The sequence below is a fragment of the Opisthocomus hoazin genome, chromosome 12, assembly GCF_030867145.1.
Source record: "Opisthocomus hoazin isolate bOpiHoa1 chromosome 12, bOpiHoa1.hap1, whole genome shotgun sequence".
Classification (NCBI taxonomy): domain Eukaryota; kingdom Metazoa; phylum Chordata; class Aves; order Opisthocomiformes; family Opisthocomidae; genus Opisthocomus; species Opisthocomus hoazin.
Genome location: NC_134425.1, coordinates 28,195,052 through 28,209,514, shown reverse-complemented (window position 1 = coordinate 28,209,514; position 14,463 = coordinate 28,195,052). Strand labels below are relative to the sequence as shown.

The 14,463-nt window shown below is 60.5% G+C and overlaps 1 protein-coding gene across 1 annotated transcript in view; it reads right to left on the bottom strand.

Moving 5' to 3' along the window:
- The window catches only part of OSBP2 (oxysterol binding protein 2), a 79,692-nt gene that overhangs the window by 46,136 nt on the left and 19,093 nt on the right, over positions 1–14,463 (bottom strand). Inside the window, exon 2 of the mRNA XM_075433569.1 lies at positions 13,061–13,269. Coding sequence (XP_075289684.1) covers positions 13,061–13,269 — 209 coding nt within the window. The remainder of the gene's footprint in view (positions 1–13,060; positions 13,270–14,463) is intronic.

The window sequence follows — 14,463 nt, the reverse complement described above, 5'->3', positions numbered from 1 at the left end:
AACAGTACTGCGTTTCCAACAGGGAACGCGCTTGCCAGAAACACCATGTTTCTTAAGGTAAATTGATGTTAAAAGCACGCATTTTCCCCACCTTGGGGCTCAGTTTGTTGCTAAAAGATGAAAAATATTTGCTTGTGGCGTCCCAGGGCCAAGACCCTCTGGGTTTGCTGAACCCGCTCCCCACATGGCACGGGGACGAGCCCCGGCCGCACAGGGACAGCGTGCTACGTGCCAGCACCAAGCTGCCCCGAGGCATCGCTTCCCCCCCCCAGCTCTTCCTCTCCATCACCCCTCGCTGCAACGAGGCACGGCCAGCCAGCACCTTCCCAGTCCCACACTGGGAGCCTCCGGCCTCGGACACCCCGGGAAGACGTCTCCCCAGGCTCCACTCGCCGTTCACCCAGCAGGAACCGGGCTGCTTGCAGCTTTCTAGGAGAATAATTCTGGTTTGGGGCATTTCATTCTCCACCCAAGCCTCGCTGCACGAAGCGCTGCGCCGGTGCGCGCGGATCTCCCGTTACACACGTGTCCTTATGTCACCCCGCCAGAAAACCAGCTTAAAGGAAAACCAAAGGGCAGAGGACAACCTGGGTTTGATAAAAAAGCTTTTTTTTTTTTTTTTTGTCATCCGAAGCCTGCTGTAAATCCTCACCTGCCTAAATTTTGATTCGACCTACTTGCATTTTTCTTTTCCTCGCCTTTTTCTGGGGACGGAAGTCACACATGAGCAGCCAGCTCGCGGAGGTGCCCGGTTCTCTGCCGCCGCCACCAACTCCGGGCCACAAGCTCAGGCTTCAGCCTTTGGACTGGATGTAAGATGCTCTCGCCTGGACAGAGGTGAATCCCACGCAGGAGACAGCGCCATGGCTCCTAACGACTTCTTGTAGGAAGGGACAGTGACTTGGTTCCTAACGACTTCTTGCAGGATTTGCCCCTTGTCCTTCCCTACACCTATCGATCATCCCAAGCCACCTCAAAGGAGCAGCAGTTGGACTTGGCCACCAAGGAAGTCCAGGTGTGCATCACCCAGTGCCACGAACAGATCCTCTGGGCACCGCAGCGACACGAACACGGCACAGTGAGCAACGGCTTGGCAGTGCCCGGGATCGGGGGAGCCGTCCTTCACCTGGAAGGAATGTGGGGAGCATCCTGGCAATCCTCCTTTCTCCCCATCATCCCTTCTCTTCACCATCAGAAGCCTGGTGTCACGCAGCCCCTCTGCCGCTGAACCCACCCAAACGTGGTCCAAGGTGGAAGGCAGGACCGCCCCGCCCCTCGCAGACCTGCTCTGCTCCGTCGCAGGATCCGACCCACAAACAACACGCCAAAATGGTTCAGCAGCACTCACAGCAGAGCGATTCCTGCCCCAAACCAGCCCGGATTCGGGCAGAGCATCTCCGGCCCCGTGAAGGACACTGCTCCGAGCCCGGCGCCGAGCTCTCCTGGGACTGGCAACAGGAAACGCCGGGAACACCCCGGGGAGCGGGAGCAGACGGGAGGTTACAGTGCACAGCCCCAAAGCGCAGCTCGCCGCCGCGCAGGGGACGCGCTGCTCACCAAGAAACGTTTCGGGCGAGCGTCTGTGCCTTGCACAACGCGTCGGACCAGCGCACGGGCAGGCTGGGTCGCAGGGCACACGCGGAGGCATTCCTGTTCCACCTCAGCTGCAGAGTAATTTGAGTTACAGCAAAAAATAGCTCTCCCTTACTGAACAAGTGGCAGGTCCAACCAGACCATCTGCAGCAGGGACTAATTTACCCGTGACAAACAAGCCCATTCTTCTTTTGTCATATTAAAAGCGCATAAAAAGAACAAGTTATCATAAGCTTTAAACCTCGCAGCAGTAGAACTTTGTAAATCTGAACTGTGGGTGATTTACTGCATGTTTTTTAAACACCTGGCAAAGTGGCAAGAGCGAGTGCCACGCTCTTTGCGAAGCTCCAAGCGAGCGAGGCCGCAGCACGCAGGGCCCGAGAGCCCCGTCTGCAGGACGGGCACCGCGCCGCCACGCCGAGCCCGCCGACAGACCCCCAGAGCAGCGCCCGCACTGCCGCTCCCACGTGGGGTTCGAGACCCCCCACCCCCCGGCGTGCACTGGGCTGGACCCGGGCGGCAGCGACGGCGGCGGGACGCCGGGAAGGCCACTAACCCTTGTGCAACTTATTCAGACAGCCGGCGTTGCAGAAGGAACGGACGGATCCCGTCTCCCAGCAGCCCCTACCCGTCATCCCCGCAGCGGGATCGCCCTCGCAGAGGCTACATGGCTGTTAGCTTCAGGACGGGAAAAGAAAAAAGAAATAAATAAAAAGGAGCCTGTCCTTATTCAGCAGCCAGGCAGAGGGCTGCAGCGCTGCGCTTGCAGCTCCCCATTCCACATCATAAATCCTCGCCACATGCTGGAGCCGAGCACTACGGCTCCCAGCTCGGCAACCAGCAGCCCACCCTGGTACCAGCATGCACCACGGAGCGGGCCTTAACTCCATCTCTGCCGGGCACGGGCGTCACCCTGCCAAAAAACAGGGGGAAAAAGACAACCCGGGGCCGCCAAGGGGAGGGTTCGCAGGGGCTGCCTCCAAGCGATGCCGAGCGGGCTGTCGGGCGTTCAGTCCGAAAACCAGAGGGATGCCGGCTTGGAGGCGGGGGGGATGACATTTGGAAGCTTGGCCCTTTAAACGCCGCTGGAGGTTATTTTTAGGACACTTGCTTGGAATATGTATCAGAATTTCTTTATTTTTATCAGAGACTCCATTACACACTGTCCTCGCGCAGCAACGTCTCGCTGCCCCCCAGCAGCTCCGTAACAACACCTCGGAGGTTTGGCCACCGCGGGCCCCCCGATGCCCGTCTTCTCGCCCCTCTGCCGCAGGACAACGGGATGTGCCCAGCCTTCAATATTTCACCGGTCCCGGGGGAACGAGCAAGCCCGGAGGAAACACGCGGCGTAAATCCCAACTCCAGCCCGGACGAGCAGGCGCAGCCGAGGTGCCACGGCGCGCCGTGCAGCTGAACCCAGCGCCGCGGCGCGGGGGCTGGAGACGCGCCCGCTGCCCAGCACTCACAGCTATTAACACTTCGTACTCGATAGCTCTCCCCCACTTCAGCTGGGCTGCAAGGCTTTCACAGCAACAAAGGAAAGGCTTCTGTTTCACCTCTTACACTGCGACCACTCTCTGTGTCTACGTTATTTTAAATAAGAGGCAGGGACCTTGCAAGCATTCTGGGTGGAAAAAGGACAAATTCTGGCAAATCAAGCTACCACCACACCACCCAGGCAGGGAAAACTAATGCTGGCAACGCACACAGAAGTTTTATTAACTTTTTTGCCTGCACACTCACGTTTTGGTAAGAACCAGCAGTCTTCCAAGGGGAAAAACCGAGGAATAGCCCAAGAACAGCGATTTTTAACTGGAAGGGACGGCCTTGACGGGATTTAGCTCAAAACGAGCCCTCCCACGTCTGTCCTCAGGTCCAAGCTCCAGACGGAGCCAGGACCTGCGCTGTGACACGAAGCTCAGAGCCAACGCCTATACACGTCTGTGTGCCGGGGTATGAGCACGTACACGCGGGGTGGGGAAGGGCGAGGGGGGCACCCGGGGCTGCCCGAGGGGGCTGGGAGGAGACCGGGATGGAAACGGTGGACGAGGGGAGCCAGAGGAGAAAACGCATCTCCCTGCGGCACCCCCGGCATCCCCCGGGACGCGTCCCGGCTCTGCGGGCGACCTCAAACCAGGCTGCTCCCAGAAAACTGCCTCGGGTTTTACCAACACACCCTCCCCGCAGCGTCCGCCTTCCCAATCCCGCGCGTGGGAGAACGCGAGGCAGAAGGTTACGATGACGACTGTGGTTTGGGTTCAGTCCGACTTCTTCGTTCAAGTCTGAAGAAACCCTAAAGCGAAGTGGAGACACTTCAGGTGTTTTCCACCTTCCCGTTCCCGAGCGCGACCGCTAGCAGACGCACCCCCCCGACGCCCAAGGACGGTACGCTTCAGTGGGCCATTTCCCCCTCTCCTCATTATTACCCGACCGATGGCAAGAGCAGCCCCAGTCCGTAACTCCCCAGCATCGTTAGAGCCGTGTACAGCTATAAAGCTTTACACATACAGCTGCGTGCAGCTTCACAGCACATCCAGCTCCAAGGCCAACCAACAAAAACATGAGATGACTTTTAAAAATCCAGAGCGCTGATAGGATTGGTGGTACTGAAACAACTCAAACTCCAGCTCACCCACTGAAAATCAGCCAGAAGCAGCCGAAATCGCTTCTCCCCGCTGGGCTGCAGCAAGCGGCCCTGCGCGCGGCCGGGAGGAAGGGCTGCCCCACGCCAGCACCCGCTGCGGCTGGGCACGCTGCCAGGAGCACGCGCGCACGGGGACGTTCATCGCTTCAGCAGCTCCCACGCTCGCTCACTAAGCGTCTGCCCAACTTCCAGGTCCCTCTCGCACACCTTCACGCCCGCTACACGCCCCGAGAGCGGCCCAGCCCTACAAGCTGTCAGCCCAGCGCTCCGAAAGCGCCGAAATGCCGGCGGCTTCGCATGCCGCACTCAGCCCAGCGCCTGCTTTGGGACAGTCCGTGTTTATCAAACTCCCACCGTGCCGCCGGCAGCACCTCCTCCTCCTCCAGCGCTCCGGAGGGCTCAGCCCCGGGAGACCACAGCTGCCGGGCTCGGGCCGCAGGCGACCCCTCCGCTGGGATGCTCTCCGCAGGCTCCATCTCCTCACCGCTCCCCTTCCCTCTGCGTTCCGCTGCGACACGGCTCTGTCAGCAGCGTAAGCTCCTATCGGTACATCCGGAGGAGAAGCAGAAATTGGATTTTTATCGCCCTGCCACGCGTTCCTTCCTCCTCGTTCTCCCTTCACAACTTGCCCAGCCTTCGCTGAGTATTTTGGTTTCTAGTGAACGGGTTACTGCCAGAGGGGGAGTCTCTCCCCGCAGAGATGAGACTGAACCTGCCCAGACTCCTTGCAGCCGAATTTTCAGCTGAAGCTACAGATGTGGTGACTGAGGTCGAACGCACTGGGTGTTCCCCCCACGCAGGGCATCCCCCAGTGTAACGCTGCTGCGCTACCGGGAGGGGCCACTGCACACGGGAACAGGCGGGTCCCGGTGCCCAGCTCAGCCCCAGAGCCGCCCCACAGCCTGCCCCCTTCCAGCCCCACAGCCACCCTACAGCCTGCTCCGTCCCTGTCCCCCAGCTCAGCCCCACGGCCGCCCCACAGCCTGCCCCATCCCCGTCCCCCGTCCCAGCCTCACAGCCTGCTCCGTCCCTGTCCCCCGGCTGCCCCACATCTCTCCGTGCTGCCTCCAGCCCCCGGCACCGTCCACAGGCGCTCCCCAGGCTGCAGGGCCCCACACGCCCGTGCTGCCCCACGCACAGTCACTCCATGGCCAGCAGCCCAAGTCCTGCCACCCCCCACTCCGCTCCCAGCCAGGGGCAACTCCAGACCCTTCCCGGGGGAGTGGGGGTGTGATGTGCTCGGCGTGGTGGGCTGGGACCCCCCAGCCGCCCCTTGCAGCTCCCAGCACAGAGCCAGCCTCTCGCCGACGGAGCTGGCTGTATGCCCTTACGAAAGACAGATTTTCTTGCAACAAGATAAAGCTGAAAAGAACAGAAGTAGCATTAAAGTCTCTTGCAGTTGGTCGCACTCCCGCATCGCTGCTGCGGAGAGGGACGCAGCGCTCGGCAGCGAAGCACCAGGTGGTGTAAGCAAACCAGGCGCGAGTAAGCGTGGTTTCCGTGGCGTTTCTCCCGCCCCAGGGCCGAGCTGCAGGGCCACGGCCCACGGGGCAGCGCTGGGCGAAGCTCCGCAGGCTCCCGAAGGGCTGCGGCGTGCCCAGACACCCGCGCCTTGCCCCGAGGGACACGGCGTGGCCCACGGGCACGGGGCCACGCGTGGCTCTCCAGCCGCACCGACGCCGTCGGCCCCCCGGCTGCGCGTCCCACCAACTCACCGACCTTGGAGTAAGAAAGGGAACCGCCGCACCCAACCTGAAAACAACAAACCTGGCCGCGGGAAGAGGCGCGGGGGGACTCGCCGTGCCCGGCGCGGGTGCCACAGGCCATTCGTGCCCCCCAGGACAGACCCAGTCCCCCGCTCCATGGGCGGGGAGCAGAAGCCTCGCTAGACACAAACCACGTGCCGGAAGGGTTCCCCCTCCACGCACGGCTCACTCCCCAGGGCCAAACGGCTCTGCCACCAACGAGATTCCTTCGGGCTCCGAGGCCAGCAGCCTCCATCCAGTGACTCATTTCTAACTAGTAAGAACCGTTCTTACTTTCAGAGTTTGGAATTGACTTTCCTCCAACAGCCTTTTTCCATGGCCGTTAAAAAAGCACTGGGGAATTTTACGTGCCTACAAGTACCACCGAAATCCAGTGAACCCATTACATGAGCTGGAAACGTGTCCCCTTCAGCGCTCCCAACCACGTGAAAATCCCTGGTACGTTACTAAAAACTGTATTAAATAAACTGCTTACAGGTGAAACTTGCCTGATTTACAAAAAAAGTGACAAGCGAGCCCGTAACAGAGCAGCTCCCCACGCCAGCGCCTGGCCGTCGCTAACCGGACCGTGCGACCGGCTGAAGGAGGTCCGACTGCCGTCTCTGCCCTCTGTTCGCATTGCTGCAGGCTCTCGAGCAACACTCACCGTACGGTGCCCACATCGCCCCTCGGATTGTCGTCAGCTCACGCGTTGGTGAGTCGACAAATTCAGCTTTGCAGAGCGGCAGCAAGGGAATCATAGAATCATAGAGGGTTTTGGGTCGGAAGGGACCCCCAGAGGTCATCTAGTCCAACCCCCCCGCAGCGAGCAGGGACACCGCTAACGAGATCAGGGTGCTCAGAGCCCTGTCCAACCTGGTCTGGAATGTTTCCAGGGATGGGGCCTCCACCACCTCTCTGGGCAACCCGTGCCAGTGTTTCACCACCCTCATTGTGAAGAATTTCTTCCTTCTATCCAGCCTAAACCTACCCTGTTTTAGTTTAAAACCATTACCCCTCGTCCTGTCACTGCTGTCTCTGCTAAAAAGATTGTCCCCATCTTTCCTGTCAGCTCCCTTTAAGCACTGAAAGACTGCAATCAGGTCTCCCCGCAGCCTTCTCTTCTCCAGGCTGAACAAGCCCAACTCTCTCAGCCTGTCCTCCTAGCAGAGGTGCTCCAGCCCTCAGATCATTTTTGTAGCCCTCCTTTGGACCCGCTCCAACAGTTCCATGTCCTTCTTGTGCTGAGGGCTCTAGAGCTGAACGCAGTGCTCCAGGTGAGGTCTCACCAGAGCAGAGCAGAGGGGCAGAATCACCTCCCTCGCCCTGCTGGCCACGCTTCTCTTGATGCAGCCCAGGACGCGGTTGGCCCTCTGGGCTGCCAGCGCAGATTGCCGGCTCATGTCCAGCCTTTTGTCTGTCAGTACCCCCAAGTCCCTCTCAACAGAGAACGCTTCTATCTGCTCCTTATGCTCGGTCTTCTCTCTGCAGCCGTGGCTTGGAGGGCGCGAACTTAAAAGTATTGGGTGACTGTGGTGAATATCCCTATCTTATGGCAGTAAGAACATGCGTAGAGATTATGTAGCTAGAAGGGAGGTTTGCGCCGTGTGCAGCTGTGGTGCTTGTGCCCTGGAGAGGCCCTGGCTCTCGGCTCACCAGCTCACAAAGCTGTCGGCAGAACTTAAAAACAAGACCCCAAACAAACAGGCACAAGATCAGCCAGGCAAAGAAAGCCCTCCTCCGCCGAGGGGAGACGGGAGATGGACAGGAAATTTTCCGTCCGGAAGAGCGACAGCTGAAGGTGCCGTGTGGAAGGCAGTAAACGCTGCGGGAAGACCTGGGGACGGTTGCTTGTCACAAGAACTGTGAGGAAATCATCAGGTCCTAGGTTTAAATGAAGCAGAAATAATTAATATTTTGTACAGCACAGAATTAAATGGTGGCACTCGCTGTGGGAAGCCAGAAAATCCAGAGACACTGAACAGATTTGGGCACAGTTCCATCGCTCGTGGGTATGAGGTGCAACTTTCTGCGCACAAAATGCAACCCGGGGGTCCGTAAGCAGCGCAGCACTGAAAGCTACGCAGCTGTGCCCGGAAAAACGAGCGCATGCGGCCTGGCCCTGCCTCCAGTGCCGAAACACCGTTAGAATTTGCTGGCCAGAGAGGGGGTGAAGCCGCCCAGGTGTCGCTGAGCGATGCTCGCTGGGATCTCTCGGCTTCACGCGGCGTTCTCGTCTCAGGACAGATGAGCAGCGCAGGGCCACGCCGAGCACCAACAGGCACAGCCCATGCCTGCGCTGTGCGGGGTGACAGAGCTGGGTACCGCCCAGGCAAATCCAGAGCACCGCGACTTTGCCAGCTCGTCACAAACCCAGCTGGAACCAGGAGCGCCAGCCTGGACTGGGCAGAGGCCAGAGAGCAGTTCCCAGCCAGGCCCGGGGCCCTTCCGTCCTCCCGTTACACTGCCCGTTCATTACCAAGGAATCAGACACCGCGTGGTAACTGAGGAGAGAGCCAAGACAGCGGCTCAGCTCCGCTCTCACTTTCTGCCGCCGATCCACGCGGTATCACTAGGCAGGTTTCTCATAGTCCAGCAGGATGAGGACAGCGAGCCTTCTCACCTGGCACCCATCAGTGCTGACTCGGGTCTGTCACCCAAACAGCCCCCGCGACGCAGCGGGCAGAGGGGCAGCCAGCGCTGCTTCAGTTACGCGTGGGAGGGAACAGCAAAGCCTCCATCGCACACCCGGTTCGGGTATACGTTGTGCTGGTTCTTAAAAATAGAAATGAAAACCAGGCCTGTGAAAATGGCATCTCTCGGCACACCGCTCGAGCTAGCCAGCGGTCAAGCTAAAACCACTCCTGTATCCACTTTCCAAGAGCGCTACCGGGGGAAAAGACTCTTCCCACCCACCCCAGAAGAGTCTCCCAGCAGCCAAGATACGTGCAGAGTCAACCCGGTCTGCCAGCCCTACACCCCACCAGGTCTCGAACGCCAGGAGAGCAGCGAGGGAGCGCCGGTTTCTGCAGGAACAGACGGAGAGAGAACCCCAGCCCACACTCCAGCACGGCTCATTCTCAGCAGTGCCTCAAGCGTGGCTCAGCATAAAGCATTTCCAAAAAGAAGTCAAGCTTCTCGGGGTTTTTTTAATTCATTAACTCCACCCTAAGACACTGCTTCTTTTTGGATGCAAGGAGAGCAGGACTCCACAGGGCCACAGAGAAGCAGGAAGCATGGACACCCTTTCCCTCCCCCCGGTGCTCCTCGTCGCGTCCAGACAGATCTGCCAAAAACTGTACGGAGCCAAAAAGCTGTGCCACACGGGAGGCTGCCCCAGCGGTCATCAGCTGGAGACACCACCGAAGCACCCGCCGCGACCCCAGGCATCTCCTGCCCAGATGTGCCACCTCGGCCAAGGCCCCCTGCTCCCCAGCGCCCGCGAGCAATGCTGAGGTCGGGCTGCGGCCGCTTGCCCCCGCGATCGCTGCGAGGATGCTCCTCCTCGTGTCCTGCCCCACGCAGACACGCAGCGTCAGACAGAGCTGCTTCTCCGTCCTCCCCCCCGCTGCAGTGCTCTCCCAAGCCAAGGATGCTCCCCAGTTCAAGAAAGATAAGGAGCTACTGGAGAGAGTCCAGCGGAGGGCTAAAAGGATGGTGAGAGGACTGGAGCATCTCTGCTATGAGGAGAGGCTGAGGGAGCTGGGCTTGTTCAGCCTGGAGAAGAGAAGGCTGAGAGAGGGCCTAATATATGCTTATAAATATCTGAAGGGTAGGTGTCAGGAGGATGGGGCCAAGCTCTTTTCAGTGGTGCGGAAGAACTTCTTCCCTCTGAGGGTGACGGAGCCCTGGCCCAGGCTGCCCAGGGAGGCTGTGGAGTCTCCTTCTCTGGAGATATTCCAGCCCCGCCTGGCCGTGGTGCTGTGCTGCCTGCTCTGGGTGACCCTGCTTCGGCAGGGGGTTGGACTGGGTGACCCACAAAGGACCCTTCCAACCCCGACCATTCTGTGATTCTGTGATTCCCTGCCAGCACAAACCCGCACGGCTGCTCGCCGCCCTTCGCATCGACCTGTGCTCAGCAGAGCAGCCCTGGGATCGCGCAGGCCCAGAGGCACCAGCTCGGAGGTCTCCCCACTCGAGCAGACCCGAAGGACCGAGGGACTCCTCCAGCAAGCCCAGAGCCTCGTCCCTCCACTGGTACGCAGCCAGCCCAGGGCCCTCCGCCCAACACCCGGCACTCTCAGGGACACAGCACTGGCAGTTTTATTACAGTTCAACCGAAACAGTCAAACCCAACGCACATCCGTTCTTCTCATTAACTAAAACACCTCTAATTGGGACAAAACACCATCAGCCAGGTGTTTACACTAACGTGTAAAGTAACTCATCGATGTCCTCAGCGCTAACTCCACAGCACAAGGATTCAGCGCCAGCTTACAGAGTATCGTACCCCTCGGGCCAGGTCAGAAAAGCCTGAAAACACAAGAGTTTCATTTGGTTTTTATTTGCTCTCGGCTCCCTGGCCTGGATCACAGCATCGCCTCGCAAACAGCTGAGTCAGCACAACCGTGAGGCAGCGGAGGAACGAGCGTCCGCACCCCCACCCGCACTGCTGCCGCGCTGTCCTTACCCTGCACGCGCGGCCCGAGCTCGCTGGAGCTGCGAAGTCAGCGTGTCCAGAGCCTTAAGACAGGAAGCCTCGGCCTTTGCTATTTTTACGTGAAGACACAAACCAAGATAACTGCGCGTGACGCCGGCGGCAGCATCGCCGACAGCTCCCGCAGCCCCGCGCCGGGCGGCAGCTCAGCCACGGGCTGCCCGCATCGCCCGCAGCCCGGCGCTCCCGACGCGAGGGTGAAGGCACACACCGACCCCCGCCACACGCAAGACCCCGCTCCAAACACCGACCCAGCTGATGGACTCGCCTCCCGCCACGGGATACGTGACGCTCCGAGGACCACCAGCCACCACACCCGGCTCACCATGCCATGCTCCACCAGGCAAAACAAGCGCGCCGAGAAACCTCCATCGTCTCCTCCACCGGCCGTGTTCTCCGTCGGTGTCCGCACATGCTCCGGAGCGGCAGCACTGAGGGACAGGGCGCTCACAGCACTTCATGGGATTCAAACCACAGATGCTAGTGCCCCGAACAAGGCACGTCGTGAGAAACAGGTAAGTGGCTCCGACACTGACCACCTTCCGTCGGACCTTGGGGGATGGCTAATTGTGAAAAAGTCAGACCACGTTAGTCCAGGACCGGGGGCTGACTCTCCCACAAGCCAAACCGCCGGTGCCCGGGCACTCTGCTGCTCTCTGCAAAGCATCACCCGAAGCGCAGACCCCGCACGCCGCTGGCAGCCAGCAGCCCAAGCGACCGTCCCGCTGGTACAGATGCAAACACGAGCACCCTGCCTTCCAAACATGTGGCTATGCTAATTTTAGGTTGACTGTGTGTTTCCACAAGCCAGAATCACAGAATGTTCGGGGTTGGCAGGGACCTCTGTGGGTCACCCAGTCCAACCCCCTGCCCAAGCAGGGTCACCCAGAGCAGGCTGCACAGCACCGCGGCCAGGCGGGTCTGGAATATCTCCAGAGAAGGAGACTCCACAGCCTCCCTGGGCAGCCTGGGCCAGGGCTCCATCACCCTCAGAGGGAAGAAGTTCTTCCTCGGGTTCAGCTGGAGCTTCCGCTGCTTCAGTTTGTGCCCGTTGCCCCTTGTCCTGTCGCTGGGCACCGCTGGAAAGAGTCTGGCCCCGTCCTCCTGACCCCCCCTCTGCAGATATTTGTAAGCATTTATTAGGTCCCCAGCAGCATCAGCAAGCGGTCTCCTCGGCGCGGCGCCCCGCAGCCACACCGCGGCACGCTGGGGCTCTGCGCACGCAGCAGCCTTCCCCCGGGGAAGCAGCGGCTCGTCTCGGTGCGCCGAACCAGCCACCGCCGTCCTCGGTGCTGGCTCTGAGCGCCCACCTTCACGGACATGCTGCCCACGGCGCACAGCCCCTGCGGCTGACAGCACAGAGCAGTGTCCCGAAGCCCAGGCCGAGGGCAGCGAGGTGCTGCACGCGCCGCATCGCAGCAGCTCCAGGCTGTGCCACAGCTCCCTCACCACGCAGCTCCCCGGGGCTCACCCTCACACGGCCCCTTTCCAAAACTCGTTCAGGGCATTTTTTGAAGCTAGGTTTCCATTTTAAGCAGAGCAGTACAAAATCAGGTGCTGGCTACATCTCTTCTCTTGTCTAAGGCCTGATTTCCAGCATCCACAATCAGATCTGAGCGTGGTTTTACTTCAGGACGGGGGGGTGGCCAGCTTCTTAATACATTCACAGGTTTCGTCTTCTGCAACTTGGCATCGTGCTTGTTTGTGGAAGAAAACCACATCCCATCAGGGAGCTATGAACGCTGCAGTCCTCTGTGTGTTAAGCCCCCAGCCGCTCCCCGAGCCAAGGGAGCCGTGGCACCGACGCGCTGGGGAGGAGCGGCACGGCAGGCAGAGGGCTCTGGCAGCTCCGCACAGCGCGGCTGTCCCAGGCGTACACCAACCAACACCGCAGCGCAGCACGCAGGGGAGAGACGGAGAAACACACAGGGAGAGAGAGCGCAGCTGAACACACGTGTCCTTCACCCACCGAACTGTCCTGAACTACGGTGAACACGAGAGGCGCGGCCCTGGCCCGTCGCTGCGAACCGGCGGCCCCCACAGCGCCACGGACGCTGCGCTCAGTGCTGCTCACAGCGCTGCCGTCCCCGGGGCTGGCCCAGACTCTCCAGGAGAAAGGTGCACGCGTCTGCCTTCCAGGAGAAGCATCAGTAGCTCATTTTGACTGGCTCTCTACAACTTACAGTCATCACCAGGGGCTCTAATGACCTGCTCCACACTGCACAGCCAGCCGAGACGCCTGCACACGCGGTATTGTTCCAAACCCTTTGTGTCTCTGTGAAACCATCGGCTACTGTTAACTGCGTATGAAATAGTATCTGGCAGGATTCCTGCACACCTTAGCAAGCACAGGAGACCTGGTGTACCAGGAGGTTTTTAACAGGATCCGGTGGCGCGCTGGCACGCCAAGACGCACCCTACCTGACTGGTTGTTCCTCATGCGGATGGCTTTCGCTTTGGCCAGCTCCAGGGCCGTGACCCAGCGCTGCCTCTCCACCTCCGAGGTCGCCTTTAGGTGGTAGGTCCTTCCCCCGTTGGAGAGCACGATGTTACACGAGTCCTCCGTGTCGATGTGAGCCGTGGACAGGTTGATGGTCCCGCGACACGTGTGGGCCATCTCTGCCTGCGTCCTGCATGGAGCAGAGGGAGAAGGAAGCGTCAGTCCCTTGCACCCCCACCTGTCCCCATGCCACCCCCGGCACCCCCCGTGCAGCAGGGACCCATGCGAACAGCCCCAGCAGGCAGCAAGCCCGTCGGAGCTACCAACGCGCGACGAACTCCTCAAACAGCAACACCGGGATGGGGCTGCAGCATCTGGAAGGAGCGTGTTCCCTCGTGCAAGCATACCCCCAGCACCCGGCTGCTGGCTTCGCACCCGGCTGCGCTTCCGGCTGCCCGGGGAGTTCAGCAACCGGCTGCACGCCACCAGCCTCTCTCCTCTCACCTGCGCTGCGGCTCTCCTCCCTCCTCCCCGCTCTCCCACCTCCAGCACCCGGTAGGGTGAGCCTCGTCATGTCCTCCACCTTCAGTCACAGCCTTTTGTCTAGGGGTGCCAAGCTCCCGCACGCAAAGGCAAAGCACAGCCGCACAACTCCGCTCCAGCTGCTGAAACACCTTCACTACCGCCAAAAACTCCTTAGGGCTTTGCTAGGCTCACCCAGACGCGCAGACAACTTCCCCGGGGCTCACTCCCCAGAGCAGCAACCCTCCTTCCCCCCGCCGGGAGAACCCCCCCGCAGCAGCCCAACCCTCGGCCGTCCCACTGCCGACAGCCCCCCGCCCGCACGGAGCCCGCACACCCCTGCCCACGCCGCAGCGCTGCCCGTCCCGGCTGGGGACAAGGCCCAGCACGCCAGCCCGAAGCGGTGACCCTGCCGCATCCGCCACGGCTGCTGCTCTGCCACGGCAGAGCCTTCCCCCTCCTTCAGACGCTCTGTGGACGGACGCCCGTCCCAACACCCCCGGTTACGGGCAGGCTCGGCAGCAGGCCGGGCTCTAACCTCACCACGCCGCAGCTCGGCCTCGGCGCTGTACAGAGTGGTTTTTACAGCCCACGGGCAGCTTGCGTGGGACTACGCGTGGGGACAACCCCAAAACATCTGCTCAGAGCAGCGGAGGAACCTGGAGCACAAGGTCTAGCAAAGAGCTGGTGCTCCTCATGTGCCCATGTGCTTTTTCGAGTAGTTCAACCCCGTTACTTGAAGTATTTTCCAAACACTATACAAGGAGGGGGGAAAACACACACTGTTTCCAACTGGTTTTGAAGGCTGCTTGTTGGATGGTGAAGCACCTAATGCTGAGAAGACCTCACCCCAGATGCACCA